The sequence below is a fragment of the Anabrus simplex genome, chromosome 2, assembly GCF_040414725.1.
Source record: "Anabrus simplex isolate iqAnaSimp1 chromosome 2, ASM4041472v1, whole genome shotgun sequence".
Taxonomy (NCBI): domain Eukaryota; kingdom Metazoa; phylum Arthropoda; class Insecta; order Orthoptera; family Tettigoniidae; genus Anabrus; species Anabrus simplex.
In genome coordinates, this window is record NC_090266.1 from 869,199,643 (window position 1) to 869,211,696 (window position 12,054).

The following is a 12,054-nucleotide window of genomic DNA, read 5'->3' on the forward strand; positions in this document are numbered from 1 at the left end:
GGCAAGTTGAAAGAATTAAGGAATAAAATGGATAAAAAGTATTTACAGGAAAACTTGATGGAAGGAGGAGGAGAGGAAGACCCATGAAAAGATGGATTGATGATGTTGAGGATGACCTTAGAAAGTAAGGAGTTAAACGTTGGAGACCGAGATGAATGGAGGCTGGTGATAAAGGAGGCCAAGGACCTACAAGGTCTGTAGCACCGACCAGTAAGTAAGTAAGTAAGTAAGTATATATGTAGTGTTGCAGTTTGTTACTTGACATTTCAGTTCATTCAAATTAAGCTACCATTTTTATCGTTATTATTGTACCGGGGGTACACCTTCCCTGGCCAGTTGAACTGTGTGCCTTCTCTAAGGCCATCTATGTAAACAAACTTGAACTGGTGTATTAGAAGATACTGTAACGTGTTGGCGGGGTAGTTAAATAAATAAATGCGTACGGCACCTGGTAGCAACCTATTTCTAAGATTTATTAACTAAGCACTACAACTACAGATTTACACACACACAGAGACGATAGCCGAGCTTACAAGTTACACAAGTACACTTACACACTTACGGTTCGCGCGCTCTCTCTCTTAGTTTCTCTTATGTTCCATCTACAATGACACACCCACACATACACAGAGTCATCGATTATTTACAGTACACTCTCTCAGCCACTCAGTCACATCCGTTAGTGCTGTCACGGTCCACAGCCTACATGTCAGCCTCGCAGGTCGGGATAGTATCCGCTGTTTACTCAACCCGTTGAACTCCGCAGTCTTCACACGTCGTCTCCTAGTGTTCCCTTCTTCCCCACTCCAAGAACACTCGAGGTTCTCTTCCAGCAGCCAGCCTCAAGGGACACACACACACACACACGACGTCAGGGGAACAGGCACAAGTCTTCGGCTCCAACAGGCTGATACTCGATCAGGCTGACATCTCAGCCCAGGCTACCACTGACTGCACTCTCCGCTCACTCACTCTCTAACTCTCACTCACCAATTCTCACTGACTCCAGGCAGGTCGTTCCTCTCTTATGTACCTGCGCTGGTTCTTCTAGAATCGTCCGGATGTTCAATGGATCGAGGAACCTCGCGAAATAGAAGACTCCAGATTAATCTTCCAGTTGTTTCCGTAGCCCTCTGTGGCGCGACCACGGATAGAAGTGGGAAGGGCCGGCCCAGCGCTTGAGTTTTGCTCGCGGATTGACGCGCTCGAGCGTAAGGGGTGTGGGGCGATGGGAGACGCCCCCGGCGCGCAACGAGTTAGCATGGCGGACTCTACACCCATTACATTGCCCCCTCCTTAAGGCTGCTCGTCCTGAGCAGCTCCACAATTCGCTGCAATACAGTTTGTTCGGTTGGCCACCACCTTCCCATGTGGGATCCGCTGGGTTCGGTCGACGGTGTCCTCGTTCCCGTTGGTAACGATCAGCAAGTCCTCGCGTAGCAGCCGGAACTTCGGTGGTTTTCCTTTCGTCCACACCCGCGTCTACTTTCAGGACTTGAGCGCCTTCGTAGTCCTCTGGTGTGATGTCCGGGACTGGTTTGCTCGTCCCAGGTTTAGCCCTACTGGATTTCCTCTTCTTCCGGGGTTCGGAATTTGATGTTCGTGTCAGTGTCCTAGTCAGGTGGCATCCTCGTTCGTTGGTCATCGGTTCGTCTTCCATTGCTGCTCCGTCTCCTAGTAGGGGTCCCTCCAGCCGTGCCGTCGCAGTCGCTGCCTCTGTCTCGTGGGCCATCATCAGAGCCTCTTCGTAGTTCTGTTTCTTGCCGATCGTCCTCCCTGGACGGACCTCAGCGCCACATAGTTTCTCACAGGCGTCAGCCGCCTCGAGCTTGGTGTCACCTCGCAATAACTCTTCCATAGTCACGTCGCCTAGTCGCTTGATCTCGGCGTCGATTATCCGCGGCGTTATATCTGTGCGCTGAGTCCTCTCCTGCGACTGGACTCGGTAGGTGGCTCTCTGTTGGTGGACGCCGCAGCGTACGTTGAGCACTCCCATAACCTCCTCGCAGGTCGAACTTGGCTGGGGGCTGCATTGTACACGTAGTCCGGCGATCGGATATTCGGCACTCTTCTTGGACGTCGATCCGGTCTCGAACTGGGTCCAGCATGTTCTCTTGGAAGTAATGCCGTCGTCCCGTAGGTTTTCCAACTTCACGATGGTGGAGCCGCCATCGCTGCTAGCAGGATTCATTCGCGTCTCCACAGCCATTGTTTTCGCACGCAGGGCACTCACTTCCACCTCTGGGCCTTGAACTCCGGACTCCACAACTGCGAGCATCTCTTCGGATCCCTTCTCGTCCAGTTCGTTGCCATCCTGCACATCGTTATCATTGACCTCGGTTTCGAGAGAGCGCACTTCGTCTCCTGACTTTAACTGGTCACTCTTCCGTTCACTCAAATCGGTTTTCAGCTGGTCAGGGTTTGACCTCCGCTCAGATCACAGTTCACTAATGAGTTCGCCATAGGAAGATAAGATTTTGTTTTCAAGCTCACTAAACTTGCTTAGAAAAATCTGAAGCTGTTCGGAATTCATTTCGCTAGTAGATATTTCTGTCGACTACAAAATTCGCTACCAGGTACTCGATTCTGACACCAGTTTTACTTAAGAGTTTATCCACTAGTTTATCACACTTGTCCATCCCACTTCTGACACCAGCTGTAACGTGTTGGTGGGGTAGTTAAATAAATAAATGCGTATGGCACCTGGTAGCAACCTATTTCTAAGATTTATTAACTAAGCACTACAACTACAGATTTACACACACACAGAGACGATAGCCGAGCTTACAAGTTACACAAGTACACTTACACACTTACGGTTCGCGCTCTCTCTCTCTCTTAGTTTCTCTTATGTTCCATCTACAATGACACACCCACACATACACAGAGTCATCGATTATTTACAGTACACTCTCTCAGCCACTCAGTCACACCCGTTAGCGCTGTCACAGTCCACAGCCTACACGTCAGCCTCGCAGGTCAGGATAGAATCGGCTGTTTACTCAACCCGTTGAACTCCGCAGTCTTCACACGTCGTCTCCTAGTGTTCCCTTCTTCCCCACTCCAAGAACACTCGAGGTTCTCCTCCAGCAGCCAGCCTCAAGGGACACACACACACACACACACACACACACATACACACACACACACGATGTCAGGGGAACAGGCACGAGTCCTCGGCTCCAACAGGCTGATACTCGATCAGGCTGACATCTCATCCCAGGCTACCACTGACTGCGCTCTCTGCTCACTCACTCTCTAACTCTCACTCACCAATTCTCACTGACTCCAGGCAGGTTGTTCCTCTCTTATATACCTGCGCTGGTTCTTCTAGAATCGTCCGGATGTTCGATGGATCGAGAAACCTCGCGAAATAGAAGACTCCAGATTAATCTTCCAGTTGTTTCCGTAGCCCTCTGCGGCGTGACCACGGATAGAAGTGGGAAGGGCCGGCCCAGTGTTTGAGTGTTGCTCGCGGATTGGCGCGCTCGAGCGTAAGGGGGGTGGGGCGATGGGAGACGCCCCCGGCGCGTAGCAAGTTAGCATGGCGGACTCTACAACCATTACAATACTTTGGTCTTCAACTGTTACATCGGTTTAATTGCTCTCTCTAGTGGGATGAACTCTAATTATTTCACAAAGAAATGATTATTTTTGCAGTTGGCAAAACTTAGGTTTTGAGGATTGTTTTATTTATGAATCAAAGTTGTCAACACTTCAGCCGGTTCCTTCTTCAACAGTAATCAACCTATCAGAAACTTGCAAGTATTTTCTCTAGCCAATTAAAACCGGCGGTGCATACAGAAATCCAGCCTATCAGTAAAGATTTCCTCAAGCTTCCCCTTAAAAATACTATAAAAGCAGGGCACTTCAGGGCTGTACTGTCTGAAATGCTCCAGTGTCAGGAGGGTGAACTGACATGAACCAGGAGGCAGGGGTGCAGCCTGCATGAGGAAGGCCCAGTGACTAAGGTAATGGCAAAATTTTCATAGACATGTGATAGCTCCTGTGGATAGCTAGAGGGGAAGGTTTCAACCTCTTTTATTTAATATAATTTTCTAAATTTGGTGGTTTAAATGTAGAATTTTTGGGAAATATGAACTATAAGGGAACAAAGAATGATTTACCCTCTGTTGGTTCCTATTCAACTTGGCATGGGGTGACTAAAGTTTTTAAGCTCCAAATTTCTTAATACTTATTTGGCATTAACATTTCTCATTTAGTCACCCCAGTGTAGTATAGGACTAGCCTCCATATCTTTGGGCCATAAGCTCATTTAGGATTTTAACTATTTCTAGAAGGAGTGCAGGTGTTTCGCCTCCTTGCATTTTGTTTATGGCCGGTTACAACCCACCTTATTCTTTTGTCATTAAGGCCATTTAGGATGTGCAACAATGCTCCTGTTTATTCAGGAAGTGTTTCTGGTGTTAGTTACCTTTGGGAACAGTAAATTATATAACTGTTGAGCAGTAGATAAGCCCACAATGGGGCAACTGTATGTAAATACTGTAATGGAGGACAACCAATAGGTTGTCAGGGGGAACTTTTGTGCGCCATATGAAATTGATGCCTCTGTGAGGCTGGACTATATTTGGAGCGCAGACTCCCCTGTAGTGTAAATGATAGGAGCAAATGGTGCTCTTGTAAATTTTGTACCTGCCAACAGCAAATCAACTCTTTTCTATGTAAATTAACATTTGTAATTCTCTCAAGTTTTGTACCTGATATTTGGGTTTCTAAGTCCACTATATTGTTAGGGGTAACGAGCTCATTAATATTGTTGTTATTCATTCAGATTTTCTATTTGTCCAATTCTAAACTCATGAAAAAAGAAAAAAAAAAATCAGAATTGGTTGTGTTAAGTCCTGCTCTAGTTAATTCCCTGTCCAGCCATTCAAACCCCCACGCTCCTTATCCCTCCGTGATCTACAGAAATCCCAGAACAATTATCGTTGTAATCTGAATTGGTTTTGACAAATATTTAGGGGTTGTTTGATGAGCTTTTAATTTACTGGCTAGTTTTACCTTAATTTTCCATTATATAATTTGTGCTTACGTGAAAGGCTTTCGTGGATCTATATTCAAAGTTTTTTAATTATTATTATTATTATTAATAATAATATTAATGTTGTTGTTGTTGTGTATTTAGGATTAAATTTTTGTTAATGATTTGATTGAGCAATGTATGAATTAAATTAAAGTGTATCTTGTATGACACAATTTTTATTGACAAATGATAACCTACTAAAATGTCTGGAGTGGCAAGATGCATAAATTCTGAGATTTTACAAGACAAGTATATCCTAACCCACATTCCAGATTTAAGTCACAGTAACCTCCAGTGGGATTCGCCCTACTTAATTTCTGAACAACATTCCACATTTTTTGAATCAGCGCTTAATGGATTCCACTGGAGGTTACTCTGACTTAAATGTCTGGAATTCTTAAAATTCTCAAAATTTGAATCTCAGATCAGATCAGATCATGGATCAGATTTAACTGCTTATGGAAGTAGGTTTAAAAGAAAAGCTGCTAACCAAACCAGTGGAAGTTACCATAATAGTTAATTTTATATTTGATTTGGGTTTAGTTCTGTAACTGATGGATGCTGGTACATGCTGTCCTTATCTTTCTTCATTTTTCATATCATTCTGCAAATACTGTGCTAATTTGAAAAACCAAGTAGGTCAGCACATCAGACCAGGAATATTAGAGAGAGAGAGAGAGAGAGAGAGAAGCATGTTTCACAACTGGATATGAAAGCTGAAAGGGGAAAGAAAGGCATGAGAGTGAATGATGGTGTTGATGATGTAAGGGGTTTGACATCACAGTCATCGACCCTAAAGGGATGAAGAGGAGGGATGATATCTGATTTACCAACATTCCAATATTTCAGTAATAAAAAGATGTCCTTACCTCAGCTGTCAACTTTTCATTTAATTCTTCCTTCTGACCAATGTCAGAGGTCAACAATGCTTCTCTTTGGATCAGCTCATCTAACCTGACACCTTGTCTTTCATTTCTGTAAATAGACAAAAAGTATGATAGGTACAAGAGAATAATTTGATTGCATATATGCAAGGTCTGGATTTAACCAACCCACAAAAAAAAAAAAAAAAAAAAAAAAAAGAAGACTATAAAACAAAAATAATAAAATGAACCTAAATTAAACCCAAATTAACTCAAAATTGCAACGTAGGTCTCAATGTTTCTATAAACCCTTCTGGAAAAAAAATTAGAAATAGCAGTAGTTCATACTGAATTTTATGTCAGAGGCAATGAAATCCTTGTTTTCAGAATGGGACTAGTATGCCAAGGAATTCTTTCAAAACAATTTGCAACTTACAATCAAAATTAAATTATTTAAAAAATTTACAGAAAAAGAGAAAAAATGTTTGTGATGTAATATTTATAGGTTGTAGTCGCAGTGTTGCTTCCAAGCTGCAGCTGTTCATTTCTTTATACATACATTGCATTGCCATTAAATGGCCAGACACCCTCTGAAGGGAAAGTAGACTGTTCCCACATGTTACTCAAGCAAGTTGTGAGCCCATATAAGGCTGTGGGTGCTCAGCAGATATATTTACTAGGTACAGCTGTTTCTATCATAGTGTAAGGAACATGTTACAGGACAAAGATGTGCCAATGTAAGCAAAGGAAACTATGTACAAGATGTATTACATACCCATAACAACTTACGGAGCAGAAACTTGGACAATGACAAAGAAGGATGAAAGGCAAATACAGGCAGCTGAAATGAAGTTCTTGAGGAGTATGATATAGAAGCATAGAACAGACAAAATAAGGAATGAGAAAATCTGGGAAAAAATAGGACTGGAAAAAATGAATGATAGAATAGAGCAGAGCTGAATAAGATGGTTTGGGCACATAAAGTGAATGAGTGATGAAAGAATGCCAAAAAAAGGTGATGGAAATGCACAGGCAAGGAAGGAGAGGCCGCAGAAGACCACGATTGAGATGAAAGGACACTATCCAATGCAGTATTTGAAAAAGAAACCTGGACTGGGACACAGTGTTGGAGGAGGAGTGGTGAAAAGACCGAAGAAAGTGGAGAGGAACCATATTTGCCCCTACCCGGCCACAGTTGGATAATGGGAAATGATGATGATGATGATGATGATGATGATGATGATGAGCAGTCAAAATGGATACATAACGAGAGCTCAGTGAGGCCAGAAAGGGGCATGATTGTCAATGCACACTGATTCGGTCATTTCAGTTATGAGATTTCTGGGAAGTTTCAGATATCATGTTCAACAGTGAGTAATGTAGTGGTAAAATTGAAATGCTGGGGAGTTATTAAAACACCTCCTCATTGAAGGAAGTCAAAACAATTAATTAATAGGGACCATTGATATCTTTGACTTCTGGTGAAGTCAAACTGTCAAGCTTGTTTGAAACCATGGCTACAGAATTTTGACTGGGATCTGGAAGTGATGGTATTTGCACTTGAATTCCATGGGCAAGCTGCAGCACACAGACCAAGGATCAGTAAACTGAATGCTCCTGCCAACAACAATTGTGCAAAACACGTTGCCTGTGGACTCTACAGCATTGGAGGAGCATCGTATGGAGTGAAAAATCATGCTACACATTGTGGCAGTCCAATGGACATGTATGAACCTGGAGAATGCCAGGTAAGTGTTGCCTACTGGAATGCATTTTTCCCCACTGTGAAATTTGGGAGAAGCAATATGGTTTGGGCCTGTCTGATCTTGGCTAGGGTCACCGGGTATCCTACATATTCCGAACATGTCCTACATTTTGACTCTACATCTGGGAGCCTTGAAGAAGCACCAATATGACCTACATTTGAAGGTTTCTTGCTTTAGATTTGTTTTCCAAATGAAAAACCTGAAATTGCAAATATAATATGTGTAAGGAAATGGTAATATTTTTCAACAGTATGACAAATTTTGAGCAGTATTCCAAATTACTGAATATTGCACAGTATTTATTTTCATCATCAGCCCATAATGCTAATGAATTCTTTTATGTCTGCCCAATGGACTGATACTCGTAATAATTTAAACATTGATTCAGTGATATGTTTGTTATTTGTGAAGTACAATTTGAAACATTTTGAATGAACAGAATTTTATAATAATGTACTGAACAAGAATGATTTATTGGCAAAAATCACATCAGCAGAGAAGTATGACTGACAAGGTCACATAATAGTATGATAATCAATATTTTTAACAGAATGAATTTATTTTTAAAATTCATCCTAGAACAAACCAGCAACTCATTTAATGGCTACATTATGATGACAGGTAGTTTTGGAAGTAATATTTTGTTGCTGGATAAAATGTCATACATTTTGGTGAAATGTGCCCTACTCCATTTGAGTAGTGGTCATTGGTCCACCAATTTTAGTCCCTCAAACCAAGAATGCCAAATCATATCAGGCAACACTGGACAAGTCAATGCTACCCACCCTGTGGTAAGAATTTGGAAGTGACTCTTCCCATTTTCAACAGGACAAGGCACATATTCATAAAGTTTAGGCCGTAATCAAGAGATTTGTCGAAATGGGAGTGATAAACCCAATTGAACATTTCTGGGATGTGTAGTAGTGCCAATTGGCAGCCTGACCAGACCACAAAAAAATTCTACAAAACTGTTTGCCATGTTGCAAGAAGAATGGAAGAAAATACCAGCAGACATCTAGCAAAACTTAGTGGAAAGTATTGCTAGAAGGGTTATACGTTGTGATAATGGCAAAGGTCAGACTGTCATAGTGACAACATAGCAGGTCTAGTTAAGTTGGTACTTATGGATGTCCGGTTATTAACCCTAAAGCACCTATAAATGTTACATTGCCGGGCGCGTGGTGAATTTCGTTCACCATTCATTTTTCTTAGTCTTAGCAACTGGTTAAACAGTACTAACTCTTGCACAACTGATATTATTACTCCTTATGTGCTTTATAATCCTTAGACATAATAATTACAATACAATTTAAAAATGACAGTACATACATGCAATAATAAAAGGAAAAAATGTTCATGGGCTGAAGACTGAAAATAAAATTGAAACAGATGAATACTTAACAGATGGAAACTTAAAATTAAACACTTCTAACAATCTTCATTGATCATTATCATTATTCTCACAGCTTACACATCTACTGCATCTTTTAGAGTGTGCTTTACACACAAAGTTATGACACTGATTACACTTCATTGTGGTGACTTGATTTTGTTTCCGCTTACAGTGAATGCACCGTCCTCTCTTCGTTGGCACTTTTATTTCTTCTAATGTTTCTTCCTGATGGTATGGGGATAACACTGCTCGGATATCCGGAGGCAGTGTTCCTATCTTACCTCGTTCAACCAACCACTTATTCATGAGCTGAAACGAAAGATTCTTCAAAAACACGCGTCTCTTTACTGATTGCTTCTTCGGATACCCTTTGTAAAGTACCTGACTATTGATTCCGGCAATGTTGAGTAGATAAAAAGGCACACATGGTCCACCGTGAGGTTTTCTGGGCTACTGAGTACTTGCCTCCCATTTGGTCGGAAGTTTCGACTCCACCTTTAGTTAGATTATAATCCAATATAGCATGAGGCTTTGAATTGTTGGGATCCACAGAGGTTTTGCTGTGCATAAAATAAAGTAAGATAACTGCTTTATTCCCTTTAGGAACATGCGGACCGGGGGAGTTGGCCGTGCGCGTAGAGGCGCGTGGCTGTGAGCTTGCATCCGGGAGATAGTAGGTTCGAATCCCACTATCGGCAGCCCTGAAGATGGTTTCCGGTGGTTTCCCATTTTCACACCAGGCAAATGCTGGGGCTGTACCTTAATTAAGGCTTCCAACTCCTAGGCCTTTCCTATCCCATCATCGCCATAAGACCTATCTGTGTCGGTGCGACGTAAAGCCCCTAGCAAAAAAAAAAAAAAAAAGAACATGCGGAATAAGCATGATTTCATACTGAAACCCAAACGTTGTTGAACCAACTGGCCTATCTTTATGAGGAAGAAACTGCTGTAGAATTTCACTTTTGTTCTTCCTGAGAGTGCCTATACACGTTATTTTATCTTCTAAAAGATCAAGGACTAGGTCGTAGCTGGTATACCAGTTGTCGATTGTCAGATTATGATTTTTTCCCTTCACGTGGTCTATTAGACGTTTCACTATATCATATGGTTCATCAGAGAGTTCATAGGGACCAGGAGGTTGCTTGCCACAGTATAACTCAAGGGATGAAGTATAAAAAGTTTTAGCATTATTCAGGGTGTAGAATTTTAATCCATACTTTGCCGGCTTATTTGGCATAAACTGTATAAATGCACATCGCCCTCGAAAAGGCACTAGCTTCTCATCTATAAATTCACTTGTGTAGCTCTTTTTACAATTCACCACAAAGGAATCTAACAATGTGCAAACTGCTGCTAGTTTATCTATTCGCAGGCGATCATTACGAGTAGTTTTGTCTTCAAAACGAAGACTCCGTAACAAAAATAAAAACCTCTTTGACGACATGCAGGCTCTTGCTATTCCCATTCCAGTTCCATCTTTCGTCCAGATTTCATCCACAGATGTGTACTGTTCATCTTTCGAACCAGTGAGTGAACCAATCAAGGCAATTATTTCTTCATGGCAAGTAGGTTTAGCATCGCGCTCACGGCTGTCACATCTTCGCAATGCCTTGCAGTATAAATATTAGTGAAAGAAACTATTTCATCAATCATTTCCGAATCAATTATGTGTAAGAATGCATGCATTTCACATGACACTGTTTTCACATCTCCTTTTGGACAAGGGAATATTTTGATCACATGATTTAATCCTAAAGGTAGCCCTGGAAAAGCTAGTGGTGCACCACATTGATACGTATTTCCCAAAGAAAAAATCCCTCTCTAGTTCGTCGTGTTCATAGCTATCAACTAGGCCTACATCACCTTATTGCTCACTCTCACTGCCATAATCAATGTCTGAATAATTTACCACTTCATCTTCACCATCAGAAAAATCACAAACTTCAGGTTCTTCAGATCCTTCCTCCTCATCAGATAATTCCTGTAACAGCGTTTGTATGTCTTCATCCTTCACAAACTTCGCCCTACAATAAAAATAGATAGTTACTTTTGTTTCCTCTATAGTCTACATTTTAAAATAATGAAACTCCAAGAACATTTAAGGTACAATTTTACTTACATTTCCGGGTGCGTGGTGAAGAAAGTTCACCAAATGATGGCACGTGTGAGTCACGGTCAAATAGCGTGACACGTACAACTTCCTGAACAGATTCCGCTACACTGAGAGTATCGATAAGACTTCGCCGGAAGGTACTAGCAGCGTGACGGTTGTAGCTCTTAGGAACTAAAAACTACAGATGAAATACGCAGGTTGGTGAACAAAATTCCCCAGCGCGTCTCGTTTAGGGTTAATGGCAATATAGTGTATGACATAAGAGCAGGGTCTGGAGCTCAATATTCCAAGTCTAAAGAACATAAACATTTCTCTTCCAGAGACTATGATCAACTATTTTATAGTTTCTTCCTCTTAACCACTTAAATATATGTTTGAAAATGCTTACAAAGAGGAAATGATTCAAAATGAACTCTTTAAAAAACAAGATGATTACCTAATTAATCCTAGGTCACCAAAATATTAAAAAATTAAAGAATACAACTTTATTTGAAAAAAAAAGTCATAATGAATTTAATTTCAACCAAAGATTTGAAGATGGCAGTATACAAAGATGAGGAGATTGCCTTCATTCTTTTATGCTGGGTTCCTTTTCTCCTTTTATGTTTGTTCTGTGTTCCTAAACTTTTACCAGCTGTGTTCATCTTTTATATTTTTGTCTCTTCCCTTTTCCATGTTTATCCAGCTTTCTTCTTATTCTTACACTAACCACATCAAGACTGAAGATCTCTCAAGATGGTCCCTCAATGAGTGCCGAAGCCTGCCCTCCTCATGAAGGTAGAAAGCTGAAACGAGCTTGTCAGGAGCTGAGAAGAGAAGGGTGTGGAAGGACAGGGACTGTTGAGAAGAATGCCTCTCTACTTGAAGATGGC

At 41.5% G+C, this 12,054-nt stretch overlaps 1 protein-coding gene across 10 annotated transcripts in view; it reads right to left on the minus strand.

Annotated features, from left to right (window-relative positions):
- LOC136864525 (CAP-Gly domain-containing linker protein 1) overlaps nt 1-12,054 on the minus strand; it is a 958,550-nt gene that overhangs the window by 111,290 nt on the left and 835,206 nt on the right. For all 10 annotated transcript variants that reach the window (XM_067141621.2, XM_067141618.2, XM_067141619.2 and 7 more), the window contains one exon: nt 5,917-6,022. In XM_067141621.2, coding sequence (XP_066997722.2) covers nt 5,917-6,022 — 106 coding nt within the window. The remainder of the gene's footprint in view (nt 1-5,916; nt 6,023-12,054) is intronic.